A 13,976-nucleotide genomic window follows, 5' to 3' on the forward strand; every position below is an offset into this window, starting at 1 on the left:
AAAAAAAGCTAAAAAACAAAAAACTTTGTCCGATCTACTGACCCTATGCTGAAATTTCATGTTACCGGAAACACACATCTTTTTTGTTTGGCCTAACATCACTGTGGCTTACTGAGGAGCTGAGACATCTCCATGTATATTTCAATGCCTGTGTTGTATTATACAGTACATGTCTGCTTTTCTAACCTGACACTCGCTCCTCCCAGTTAGCTATAGAATAGATTTGCAAATGATGCGACTGCTCTTTAAATCACTAAATGGCTTCGATCATGAATACATTCAAGAAATACTCCTGAAATATAAACCCATTAGGGATCGGAGGTCAGCAGCACATTGAGTTACCTTGTGGAAAATGAAATGAAATGTGCCATGTAAATAAAGCTGCATTGCAGAGAAAGGGCAGCGGATCAGTACTTCAATAATGATTCACTTCAAATTGCACATCAAACTGTGCCCCTCAAAAATGTTAAAAGCAAACAGTTCCATAAGATTCCATGCAAAAGCATTGATTGTACTTAGATACAACAGAGCTGGACTTGAAAATGTGCTGTAAAGGAAAAGTAACTGGATTTAAAAAAAAAACAAAAAAAAAACTGATAAAAACCCTTTCAGGCCCTGTAACAGTCTGTGTAGTTTGTACATTAACCGTGCTCTCGATGAAATTGATATGAGGCTTGCTCCTGTACTGCTGCTGTGGTCCCGTGCGACTGAATGGTGGACTTTGATTGCCTTACTTCTTCAAGTGCCGCATGCGTGTTTGTAAGCTACCCAACTTTGAAATTTACGGCTGTAGTAGTTACCTGTCTCTGGGGACCGGGTTGACCTTACAGGCCTCAAGCAAAAAGCGAACCACCTCAGCGTGACCTGAAAGACAAACCAAAACAAATGCGTAAGATATCAGCTTCCTAAGTTTAAAGCTGAGGGAACAAAATGTTATTCGAGCGTCACCTTCGGCTGCAGCCACATGCAGAGCCGTCCTGGAGTCGTAGTCCCGCTGCTCCATGTCCATGGATGACAACGCAAACCTGCAATGGCAAAACACAACCTCAGAGGGATGCAATATGGAGGACTCGAATATAATGCAAAGAATTTCTGAGCATTTTTGACGATGTACCTCCTCAGCGCTGACACGTCTCCGGTGTAAGCCGCAAACAACAGATTGATCACAGACTTCACCTGAAAGAACCCAGAGGCCCAGAGCAAAGAAATTAGACGGCTGGATGGATGTTTTCCACCAGGTGGCACGTCACCACACAAGCTGGCTGGACTATTTGTCAACTCTCAGACATGTCATCACTCACCCTCTGATCTCCTCCCTCCCTGCGAGGATCCAGTTTCTTTGCAAAGTGTCTCAAATTGTCATAGTTGTGAAAGTTGAAGAGGGAAACCAGGTCCTGTGACAAGGTGATACATCACTACGGTTATCGGCGCTTACTCGCTATAAATATACTTTGATTTTCACGGCGCCCACTGCCGGGTCGGACGTACAATGGAGTCGGGACAACGGCGACAGGGCGCACACTTGCCCATATTTGGTGCTTGTTGCGAAGCGACCTAACAGGAAGTAGTCTGGCGCCTTTTACAACCGGTTTGGACATTAAGTAGAACGCAGCTTGACAATACAGATATATAACTGCCGTAAGTCACAGTTTGGTCAATTTCATTTTTTTCCCCCACAACTCCACATAATTGGCCAGTCCACACGTGTGGGTGTTATTTTTACACATTATTGCTCAATCTCAAGTGTTGAAATGGTTTGCTGTCTTTGATGGTGCAACAGTAATGGTTGACCATTTTTGGGGGTTCCCCTGAAAAGTGATGATTTTGAAGGAACGTGGATCCCACTTGATGGTAGCCATATGTGTCACAGTTTCAACGCAAAGCCCCAACTTGACTTTTATTTAGGAGCAGAAGGAGATGAGCGGCAGCTACAGTAAAAAAAGAAGGACATGCGTACTGGAGAAATTTAAGTGGCATGGTACAATCTGGGGGAGTGGGGAACACCAAACCCGACTGAACTGTTGCACAGTGCACGGGGTTCGGCATCGAGTTTTCATGAGTGGCAAATCCCCCAAAATCTTAATTTTCAGTGAATGCTGTTTTGACATTGCAGAGTTAACAGCCCCCACAAAAAAGAGCAAAAAAAAAAAAAAAAAAGAATAAAAATATATTTCTGGCTACTAAGCATAAGCGAGACCCAGCAAGGCATGCCGATCAGGAAACAACACGATTTTGTGGTTCTTGAAAAAAATAATACAGTACAGTACATTGTATGTGGTGGAGCTTCAAACGCTGATACTGGGTCAATTTCACTCTCTCTTTTTCTGTATGTCACCTATAACAATAATTGTTATTAATATTCCCTCTCTCTCGCCACAAATTTGATCAATTTCACATTTTCCCCCCAAAAAATGTAAACCATTGGCCAGTGTTTGTTATCTTTACATCTTACTGAGCAGTTTAAAGTGTTGAAAATGCCTAGCTCTCCATGATGATGCAATGTTAACACCATTTTTTGGGGGGTTTCCTGAAAAATGGTGGCTAGGAAGGTGCGAGGAATTTGCTCCACGCTAGCGACAAGAGGATTACCTCTTGTAACGTAATTTATTTACTTGTATGTTTTTATCCGTAAAATGTATTGAGAACTTATATTTTACAGCGTATTTAGTTGAAAAATGTGCCGTACAAAGTTGATTTCAAAATAAAACAAATGTCTCGGTCTGTCACTCGGCTACTTTGAAGAACCGTTTCAAAGATGGCAGGTGCAAGTTTACCGTGCAGAACTGGATGCCTCGCACACTGTTGCCCAGCTTGTCGAGAGGAGGAGACCAACACATGACGCCCATGACATTTGGAACCACAAGCAGGATCCCGCCAGCGACGCCAGATTTAGCTGGGAGGCCCACCTGAAACCATTTGGAGAACATGTGCGGCATACATCGTGTGGCAAACACTTTTTCACGTTTTTTTCTCAAGGCACGCATATCAAACTCAAGGCTCAGACTGACGACTGATTAGTGGATTCACGTTTGGTTGGATGTACTATATTTGCTACGGATCACCAAGAAGATGTTTGTTTTACTACTCATACATTTTTGGTAAGACAACTAAATATTGTTAATATTGAAAAGTTTTTTTTCCCCCACCAAGTTAGTGGTGTGAAGTAGTGGTTAATCTCAGTGGCATCTTAAGACTCGACATAAATAGACAGCATAGTAGTGATGTGAAAATGAAACTTCAGATTTGCTTCATGAAGCAGTTGTATTTTTTTGACTACTCTAGATGGCCTTGTTGGTTTAAGTAAAAGGGTTTAACAAAACGGCAAGTTGGTGCGCCTTCAACCCAAAGTTGAACAGACAGTCCCATCTAGAGGAGTCAAACAAATATAGCAGCTGGTTCATGAAGCAAATTTGAAGCTTCATTTTCCCATCACTAGTAAATAGTAACCTTTGTTTCATTCTATGCACTACAATCGCTCGACAAGGCATAACAGTGGCCAGTGATGAAAATGAGTTTGACACCCCTGCCCTAGCGGGACACCGATACTTACATGGAAAGCAAACTGTCCAGAGAAATCATACATTCCACATGAGTGCATCAGGCTGAGAGTGTTGCGCACTGCCTCTGGGCTCAGCACGCGCTCTCCTGTGATGGGACAGAAGCCACCGTTGGCGAGGGTTGCTGCCATGACGCTGGCACTCTCGCAGGTCACCTCTATGGAGCACAACTGACAGGAAAACAATCACACTGTCACTACATCGCTTTTCAGTGGATTTGCTGCTCATCTTTTACCTGGAAGTAGAAGTCTAAGATGGATGTCATGTCTGTTCCTTCTGGAAAACACTGCGAGGATCCCCCCCAAAAAAGAAAAACAAAAACAAAACAAAACACAGTTGACATGTGACTCTGCTCATCTCAGAGGATGGAGGGAGGAGAAAAGATGAGCCAGACTCGGACATGTGCCTTTCATGTCACTCAAGGTCACCTTACAGTTGGGCTGCCCAAGTCCGGTCCTCAAGGGCCCCGATTCATCCTGTGTGAGATGTCTCCGTTCTCCAACACACCAAATGATCAGGAGCTTTATCAGGCTTCTCAGAACTTGCTGATGAACTGATCATTTGAATCAGGTATGTTGGAGTAGGGAGACATCTAAAACCAGCTGGTCCTCAGTCTCTCGAGGACCAGATTGGGCACCCCTGCCGTACAGCATGAGGGGCAAACAGAAGGCCAGGGGGCGCCGATCCGGCTGGCCACTTATTTTAAGAAACTAATCCAATATTTCTTGCTCAACTGATTTTGATTCACTTGGGTAGAAAATCCGTGGCAGTATTATTAGGGGAGCGCAATGGACGGAGATAACAGTTGCCGATGGAATCTGACCTTTTTTTCCTTCAGGTAGTAGCCGATGGCAAAATTTCTGTCTCCGGACTCACGCTCAGACTGGAACCTGGGGCAAGCACAAGATGGATTACCTTCATCTGAATGGCAGTTCAATATTGGCGCTCTGTTGAACTCACGTGGCGTTGCTGAAGCCGACATACTCGTTTCCCGCCAGTTTGTTCATGAAGTTCATGACCTGCACTTATCACTCAAATTCATTAGAATGAGCACATAGAGTACAGTGGTACATTGACTCAATCCAATTGACAAGTTTTTTTGTTGTTGTTGTTGCAAGTCCAAATTTGAGGAAAGTGCGAGCTTGTGTGGTGGAGTCAAGGTAGCAGTAGCTTTCGGATTGTTGGACATGCAAGTGTGTCAAAAAAAAAGTGGTCGTAGATGTATGACAAATGTAGGTGGTAATACTCACGTAATCAAACTTCTCAGCATTGCTAGCTCCTTGCTGTAACACAAATGGAACACATTCCCAATTTTTATAATTCTAGTCACTTTTACGAAATTCAAGTCTCAACATAAGTGTATTTATTGGTGTCTGACGTTCAAGCCACAAGTCACTTTTTATATTGTACAGCAGGGGGCACTCTTGAGTTCGTTAGTGAAGGTGACCCAATGTTTCGTGAGTAAGTGTACGTGTGCACACGCACAAAGTATGAGTTATGCTGCTTTCCACCAAATCCCCGTTCTGAGCGATTATAACCTTAATCTGCATGAGTGCACTAATCTGACATTTCTGAACACTTGCCAAACTAACTCAATTTGATTCAACGGTGTGTTAATAAAGATCAGCTACTTGATTTTGTTGTTGTGTGTTCTGTTACCTTGATGAGAGATGTACAGACGATGGCGCCGGCGTTCACCATGGGGTTGTGTGGTTTGTCTGCGGCACACAGTTTCAGATCACGTCAGAGAGGTCACTTCGCTCACAGAAGTGACATAAAATGACCGCATGCCAAAAGCAAAACAACTGCTGCTCACTGTAGAAAAACGCAAGTTGACCGCGGAGTTTTTAGACAGACAGGCTTCGTCGGACACGAGGTTGCAAAATTTTGGTACTTTTCACACAAGTTGATTTCAGTTGAATTTGTAGAGCCCAACGCCTAAAAGGGTTGAGCAAGAAAAATGCAGAGGCGAGTCTTGCAAATCTTGAGGAAAGACGTCCTTGTATTTGCAAGTGGAATGGGAATTTCGGGGTATTTATGGATATACGCAAGATTTTTTTTTTTTGTTCATTTTTTTTCAATACCTGTAGGTTGAGTCAGTAATATTTAAATCAACATTCATGTTTTCCTTCTCTAATGGAAAAAACAAAAACAAAAGCCAATATTCAATAAAATATCAGATCTACTTTGTTCTCCTTAGAAAGCTGTTGTTGTTCATGCTATTTGATTGGTTTATTTTGTCTGGATGCATGCTTATGCCAACACAAAATGTTTCTATTTGCGCTCATTATTAAACTCCTGAAATGGAAGCTTGTCTGAGAAGGCCCAATTTGCTCCGATACAAGCCATGCATGCATTCATCCCTTTTCTATCACACTGAACCTCATTAGCTTTGTGGCTGAGTTCAAGCCTAATCCGGCTGACTTTTGACGAGACGCAGAGTGCACCCTGGAATGTTGGCCAGCCAATCGCAGGGCACATACAGACAAACAACCATGCACACTCACGTTCACACCTATGGACAATTTAGACTCTTCAGTGAACATAACATGCTTGTTTTGGGAAGGAGGGCGGAAGGTGGCATAGCCACCAAAAAAACCTTAACGCACAGGGACAACATGCAACGTCCACAAAGGAAGGCCGGACTTGAAAAAACTATGAAGCGGATGTGCTAACCACTCAATAGCCGCACAGCCCCCTTTGGAACCCCCCATCAATATTTCATGCCGCCTCCAGAAAAAGCTCTTCTTTCGGCCAGCCACCAAAGTCGGAGGCGTGCCGTGTGCTTCCTCACCATCCTCATTCAAGAAGAGCTTGTTGAAGCGCAGGCCGCTGGGCTCTTTGCCAATGAAGCGGTGCACGTACTCGGTGCCGTGGTCGTGAACGGCGATGGCGTATTTCAGTGGTTTCACGCAAGACTGCAGACAAAAGGGCACCTTGGTGTCACCAACTGTGTGCCTAGAACAAAAGACGCACGTGAATGGCGATTAGTGACTCCTTGCAGGCGCTGTACAGTGAACGCCTGCTTTGTTGATGCGTTTGCCACAGCACTGAGCTACGCTGTAAGACGTGCCGCGTAACAGAAAACATTAAGTGTCTGTTCGAATGCCCTCTTTGTGTATGTTGCCGTTCCGAATGTGTTGAAGTTGCAGTTGTTTCGAAAGTGCAATACATCTTTAGTTATATTGTGCTTAAAAACCGGAACATTTCCATTAGCTCGTCTTTCGCGTTTCATGATATGCTAGGATTAAGGTAGCGAATTTTTGGAAGAATTGCATGATTTAGTTGGAAATTTTGGCCACCAAATATTTGAGGTTGAATTTGTTTTTATGTTTCAATTTAGCAATAAACTTCCACTGAGAGTGACTTGAAGCCAGGACGCTCTGCCGTTTCGATTTTGGAGAAGTGGGATGTTAAAGTGACATCATACGAAAGTCTCCTGTTCCTTGACAGCGAGCGTGAGAACAGTTGCTCAGGAATATTTTAAAAAGTGTGCTTTAATAAGTGAAATGCTTTAAGTGTGTGGGAGGGGTAAAACAACACCCCTGTCCCCCAACGTTTTTGATATGAATTCTTCTTTCTCATCTGTTATGTCCATTTTTCACCGTGACAATCCAGCGTTCACTGTACTGGCATATACATTACCAAGTGAAATTGTACCTCTGACCGTCGACGGTGCACAAGGAGACGGCCCACAAGTCTGGGCTGAAGCGAGCAAGCTGGGGAATGTAGTCAGCCACCTGCAGGAACATTTCTTTAGTAGGCATTCTAATGTGTGCACTCAGCCAGGACGGCCTTTGTTTCGTTGCTCACCTGCCCCCCGGACATGTTCTTTGCATTGTCGTACAGCTCGCCAATGTGGCGGCAAAACGGTTGGAAGTCCGGGATGACAAATTTCTTACGAAAGGCTTGAGTGAGCAGCACAATGTTGCTCTGCACACATCTGCACACAAAAGGAAACATGTTGTATTTTGGATAAAAGTGGGCATAGTAATCCCCCCCACACACACACACTTTACGTCAGTTCACACGTATCCTAACATGTCTTTGATATGCCTTCATTACAAGGGCGGTCAAGAATTACAGGTCACTTGTCACTTTTGACCTTTGCTTGTGGTGAGGGGGTAGTCGTGTTAAACCTGCCTCCTCAATTACTCGGCCAACGCTAAGCAATGCTTTCATTACAATGATGACCCCAACTCTTTAAAAAAAAAAAAAAAGCAGCAAATAATTATAAATGTGTTGTATCATATCTTCTCTCTTTCATATCCAAGCCGCCAAACTTCCCTTGTCAATTTGTGTGCAGGTCTCTCACTAAAATTTCAAATTACTCAAATTCTTTCTCAACTCAAAGCAGTTTCTGCCATTTGAAACAAAACAAGGCAGTGGTGTGGAAGCATCTCTCGGCTAGTTGGGATTTGTGTCTCTGCTATCTCTCTGGCATCGCTCGCTGTAATCCCGGTAGCGTGGGATCCCTGTGGGGGAAAAAAATGCAGCACTCCACCGGCTGGTTGCTCACGTGGTTCCTGCATGAGGCTAAGCTCTATAAATAAACTCTGGAAGACAACGCAGAGAGAGGATCACAACCATGAGCCGTCATCATGCCCCAGCTCAGGGAGCCAACTTCATCTGTCAGGCACCGCCATCACACTTCCCAAGCAACCTGCTTTGCTTTGGGGCGAAAGTGCTCAGAGAGGTACGGTGGGGCGAGCCCATTTCAAGATAATTTTGCTGCTGTAAATTGGGAATTTCTCCATTGTGAGACAAATAAAGGTTTTCTTATCTTACGAAAAGACTAAGCGTTTTCTTCAAATGTGCTCAAGATGATTCATTTTATGTCACGGAAAACTGGCATTTGAACGGGAGGTGTAGACGTCTATATGTTGGTTTGGGTTTTTTTGCTCTCAGGCTGAGTGCTGGCTGTGGTCAAATCGGGACCAACATCATTGACGATGGATGAGGACTCTGAGCAGCTTAAATTGTGTTTCTTCACAACAAGAGTCAGTTGTTGTATATGTTAAATTGCTCCATGTACAGCACTTTGTATGCAGCGATGGCTGTTTGAAAGTGCTCTATAAATACAGTTGAGTTGAGTTGAGTTGAGTTGTGGTAATTTAAAAACATACTTCTTGAAGAGGTGTCTATCCAGGGCTCCATCTGAGGTTGTTTTCATGGTCACCTTCAGCATCTCCATACATTCTTTCAGCCGGGGGTCTCCTGTGCGAAGCCCAGTGGATTTGAGAGCCTGTGGAGAGAGGAGGGGTGCTTGGCTGAGTAATTCATCAAGAGTAAGTTCAAAAAGAAAAAAAAAAATGAAGAAAAACATAGCACATTTCTTGGTTTAGACTTGGGTTGCAAAGGGGAGGAAAATTTCCAGAAAATGTCAAGCGGGGGGAATTTGGAACACAAACATAATCAAGCATAAATAAACATTTTGCTTTGTCATAAGAAGACATTCATGAAAAAAATACACAAAAATATAATTTGTCAGTAATTAAGTTTTAAATGTTTTATTTCAATGAAAGAATTTAAGAACAAAAACATAAATGTTGGGTTAAATATGACTCACCCCCTCACCCAAACCATTGGAAAATGAACAGAACTATACCCCAAGCCCTATCCCAAAATACTTACAAATTTCCATTCAATTTTTTACATAATGAGAGAACCTTGCCTCAACCTTGGCCTTAGTTCTGCATTTTCGGTTAATGGGCTCTTCATATTCAACCGTACTTGTCTGCAAACAGCTTGTTTCAGTCAGGATTATAACCCTCCGCCCCTCCTCCTCATTAATAGCTAACATTCCATTTATTCCTGGTTGGTTCCCTTCAAGGCCTATAAAATTCCCAGTGAAATTTTCCAAACAGCCCTTGTTAGGACTCACTGTGGTGAATTTGTGTGCTGGGATCTTCTCTTGGCCTTCAGCGATGGTGTAGAAGAGCAGGTCCTCCAGGCTGGGTAAAATACCTGCCTTTCTTCTCCTGCATGAGAGACACACACACACAGACAGACGGACGGACGGACAGGTGAGCTGACACTCAAACTCACTGTGCAACACATCACAAGTCGGGTCGAGTCATTGCATGTGCACCCAAGTGCTATTGCCAGACTACTAGCCAGGGAACGTCATCGTATTGCACAGTTTTCCAATCAACCTCAATGCAGCAGCTGCTGTTTGAAGGTCAAATCAAAGCAACACAAAATAGTGAATGGCAAATGTTCCCACAGAGATGAACGAATGCTCTCAGGCATGGACCTGGCTGGTACTCGCAGCGGCAAAGTAAGTTAGTTAAGTCAGGAGGGCGCGGGCCGGCGACACTCAGCTATGATCCAAATCGACTCAACATTTGATTGGGATTTGCACAAAGCTGTCTGCTCACAGGCCGCTGGATTGCATTATGGGAGACAGGCCAGTGTGCCGCGAGAAGCAAAGCTGCTCACAATTTGGACACTTTCGGACATTTTTCTTTCTGGAGTCCAGAAGATCATGGGGAAAGAGTGCAGATGAGGAGAGATTCGAAAAAGGGGATGAGGCGGGGTAGGCGGACAAGGTCAAGAAGTCAAGCAGCTTCAGGAAGTTAGTGGGGACATTTAAAGGAAGCGGCAGGCGTGGGGGTCAGGGGAGTGTGTGTGTGTGTGTGTGGGGGTGTGTGTGTGTGTGTGTGTGTGTGTGGCTCTACCTCTACTGATGGAAAACACATCCAAAGTCAAATTAAAGTAAAAATATACTTACAAAGCAAAGCAAGCAGATCAAGATGAACATAAGGAAGAGAATGTGCAGAGGAAATATTAATGAATTTGTGAGGATGAACAATACAACAGAAACAATTGGCAGAAATCTGTGCCATTTTTTTCATCCACCTCTAGCTCTTTTGTTGCAGTTTTGCAGCTTTTGTTACATACCGCCACAGAAAATAAAAGCACAAAGCCTGCGAGCAGAAGTACGACAGCTAATTGTTGACTACTGATACTGTAAATGTGAATGGCTACCAGTTTGATGCACACTTCTGAAATTTGTTCCAATTACTTTGAATTACATTTTAATTATCAATGAATTTTGTCGATGCAAAGACACTGAACGTGTCAATGATTTCTCACAATAATTACCAACAATGATTTCATCGGGTCGGAAACAGATGAAAATCAATCTGCAACACATTACTTTCATACTGTACATTTCTGCAAGCGTTTAGATTTTCTACAAAATTCATTGGAAATCACAATGTCCCGTCACTGGTGAGCCCTTTTTAGAAGAACCCTGTGGGCTACTCATGTAGTCATTGAGGCCACCACATTGGTGAGTCTGCATTGGATGTTTCCATGCAACGTTGGAGCTCCAAAAACCAGAAAGGAGCCTGCTAACTACAAACGTAAGCACAACACGACTTTTCGTTTTTATTTTTGTTTGCGCTTGTTAACTCATTCAATCCCAGCCATTTTCACTCGAGCAACGCCCTCAATTTTTCTGGATTTTGACTGATTTGCAAGGCCCACCGATTATTGTGTTGGATAGCAAAATAAACATGATGCAACTTGCCAAAAGAAAGTTGAGACTCTCTTGAGGTGAAAAAAAAGTTTGTTTCCATCTTTTTCCGTTCTTTAGCAATCAGCATGAGAAAATAGCAAAATTTCCTCAGATTTCCATTTTCTGAGTAAAAAAAGAAGTGAAAAAGACTTTTTCGTAAAAGCATGCATTTCAAGCATAATTTCAAGTACGGCACCACTACTTTTTGCTTTTGTGACATCTCAAACATTTAAATAAGACTTTCTCTTTACAAAACAACACCACAAAAAGGTGTATGTGTGTCACCTTCCCCCTGCAATCTATGCATATTTTTTGTGCAATTGCCCTGACACAAGGGCACACAACAGGCCTTACACCACATTCTGTTTTCACTTCGCTTGCTTTTGCGAAGGCACTTTTGCTGCAGAGTGGCATTTGCATGAGGCAGACGATGTTCGTGCCCACAGAGCCACTTTTGATGGCTGCTTCTTATTTTTGCACGGACAAAAGCGTCCTGCCACTTCAAGGAACTCCTCTCCCTAGTCATGGTGGAAGATTTTCTTCCCCAAAAGCAATCCTCACATGTTAATTGTTTTGATTCCTCCATCGCTACTGGTTCAAATGCACTCTCTACTAACTATACGCTACTCCACCCAACTCTACCCTACTCCACAACTCCGCCCAAGCATTCCTCCCACGACACTTCTACTTGTTCTGCAGCATGAACCTGGCTGATCCCTGAAAACACACTGTCACCTACTGGAAAAATTTTTAATTATTCACAATGCAGTCAAGCATGATCCTTCGCAAGAGGCTGCATCAGGTCCTTCTGCACACTACGGCAAAAAAAAAAAAAAAAAAAAAAAAGAAATACGTCACGGGTAGGCGGCTGTAGCGGGTTTTCAAGACGTGTTTATACGTCATGGGAATTCAATGATTTAACAGTGGGCCCATGCATTCCCCTGAGTGGCATTCCAGCTACAAATCGTCATTATAACATTAATAAGACAGCAAACAAAGCTAAAACCTCCTGGCGGAACATCTGCAACATCTGTAGCAGTCAGATTTGAGAGCACTTTTCCAGCTCAGCTACTGAAAATCAAAGTGATGGATTCTGTGCTGGTGCTGCACTCACCACAAACGGGGCCTTCAGTGGAAGAAGACTGGCTTAGCAGTAACTGAGAAATCAATCTGGCAATGACGCATCTGCTGCTTTATATCATCGTGACTGAAGACCTGAAGTGATGGGCAGTGTGCCAGCAAGCAGCTTTGGTTACACCAAGTGTGGAAAAATCCGGGCAGTGTGGAAATTCAACAAGCCCACATTAGCGCGATCAGTCATTCTCACAGTTTCACCAACTGAGCACACTACTGTTTTATTGAACTTTTTGTGGAAGACATTTGCATTGAATGTGTTTTTTTTTGTGTGTGTTTCCCTTTATTTGAAAGCAGTCTTAATGTTTTAACTGTACATAATAATGATGGGGGGTTAAATGTACTTTTTAGGAATAAAACCTTTGGCTCACTTGGGCATACTACGCTACTGTATGTTAATGTTGGTAATGATGACACTGTACTGGCAGGGTGAAGAACCGACTTACCTGGTCTAAAGTCGCCCTTTTTTTCATAGCAACTTTCCCCATTCAAAAGAATTGAGGTGCCATTCACCTATTGCAATCCCACCTAAAAAAAAACACCACCAATTTTTTCGGTACGGGTTTTAAGATCAAATAGCACAGTTGTAAAATTGAAAAACAGTTTATCGCAGGGGGTTATGTTCCAAAAAGAACCCGTGATAAGTGAAATCCGCATAGTCCTCAGCTTTATTTTTTTTACAATTATTATACAATACTGTACTACAGAATAAAAAATAAATAAATTAATTAAAATTAAAACATTTTCTTACAAATAATTATATTTTTTAGAAATACTGTAAAATAATACTTTGAATAGTCAATACGGGGTTTGGACACTTGGTGATTCAAACTCACAAGTTGGGGCACTCATAGGGAAAGCACAACTGAAGTATGAAGAAATGTGAATCTTAACATACAAAATGAGTTACTTGACAGTTAGAAAGGGAACAGCAACTAAATTGCGGCTTTTCTGGTACGCCTCTGAAATAACGGTGAATCCAATGTGAAAGCGACTCACACACGATTGCTCTTTGGCCTTCTTTGTTGATCATATATCAGAACACTGGTTTTACAACATCCCACAAACAGACTTGCTGCCACAGAGCTAGTTGGTGAACATTGTGATTTGGGATTGAACAATTTACCGATAAATTGGTAGGACACACACACACACATATATATATATATATACAGTGAAACTCCTCTAGAACGAAACCTGCATGGGCGAAAAAATCTTCATGCATTAACACAATTCCCATTCTCCTGCCCCCCATACGACGAAAAACCCCCTGTTGCGTTATACGAAATCATTTTGTCTGCTCCAGCCTCGCGAAGACATTCACTACAACGAAGTCTTATCCAACAGCGACCTCTACTGCTTCGTTCGAAAAAAGGCAACAGCAACCACCACACTGGTTTACATAGTGAACGATGTTTATTTCGGTCACAGCTGCGAGTTTCCTGGGCTCAACATACTCATAGCTGCTCTGCTATTGGCTTACCGAGCATCATCCTGGCCTCCGATTGGCCAAGAGGCCACATAGACCTCACTGTCTATGTGTGTAGATACTGAAGCTAGATCCGTAGCATCCGATTAGCTGCTCAGAGTAAATTGCTGATGGCTCGACGGACATTTACTTTACTTTTTATCATGCTAAAAACACCCACGGGACGCTTCGTAGTCCTCGATGGCCATAGTTAGCTCTCGAAGGCTAAAAACCTTACGCTAACTGGAGCGCTAATGAGAGAGAAGCGCTCCAGTTAGCTAAAGGTTTTTAG

At 43.0% G+C, this 13,976-nt stretch overlaps 1 protein-coding gene across 3 annotated transcripts in view; it reads right to left on the reverse strand.

Moving 5' to 3' along the window:
• Nucleotides 1-13,976, reverse strand: part of glsa (glutaminase a) — a 17,662-nt gene that overhangs the window by 2,224 nt on the left and 1,462 nt on the right. Inside the window, exons 1-17 of one of the 3 annotated variants that reach the window (XM_019877255.1) lie at nt 9,938-10,123; nt 9,442-9,538; nt 8,684-8,802; nt 7,371-7,500; nt 7,218-7,297; nt 6,352-6,515; nt 5,217-5,275; nt 4,808-4,840; nt 4,518-4,576; nt 4,381-4,447; nt 3,793-3,843; nt 3,551-3,727; nt 2,775-2,906; nt 1,302-1,394; nt 1,115-1,176; nt 949-1,025; nt 801-864 (exon numbers count right to left, since the gene is read on the reverse strand). In XM_019877255.1, coding sequence (XP_019732814.1) covers nt 801-864; nt 949-1,025; nt 1,115-1,176; nt 1,302-1,394; nt 2,775-2,906; nt 3,551-3,727; nt 3,793-3,843; nt 4,381-4,447; nt 4,518-4,576; nt 4,808-4,840; nt 5,217-5,275; nt 6,352-6,515; nt 7,218-7,297; nt 7,371-7,500; nt 8,684-8,802; nt 9,442-9,538; nt 9,938-9,954 — 1,481 coding nt within the window. In that variant the 5' untranslated portion in view covers nt 9,955-10,123. Of the gene's footprint in view, nt 1-800; nt 865-948; nt 1,026-1,114; nt 1,177-1,301; nt 1,395-2,774; nt 2,907-3,550; nt 3,728-3,792; nt 3,844-4,380; nt 4,448-4,517; nt 4,577-4,807; nt 4,841-5,216; nt 5,276-6,351; nt 6,516-7,217; nt 7,298-7,370; nt 7,501-8,683; nt 8,803-9,441; nt 9,539-9,937; nt 10,124-13,976 lie in introns of those variants that run through there. The other 2 variants (XM_019877254.1, XM_019877253.1) reach the window with 2 other exon arrangements.

The sequence above is a fragment of the Hippocampus comes genome, unplaced genomic scaffold, assembly GCF_001891065.2.
Source record: "Hippocampus comes isolate QL1 unplaced genomic scaffold, H_comes_QL1_v1.1 scaffold167, whole genome shotgun sequence".
In the NCBI taxonomy this organism is placed as follows: Eukaryota; Metazoa; Chordata; class Actinopteri; order Syngnathiformes; family Syngnathidae; genus Hippocampus; species Hippocampus comes.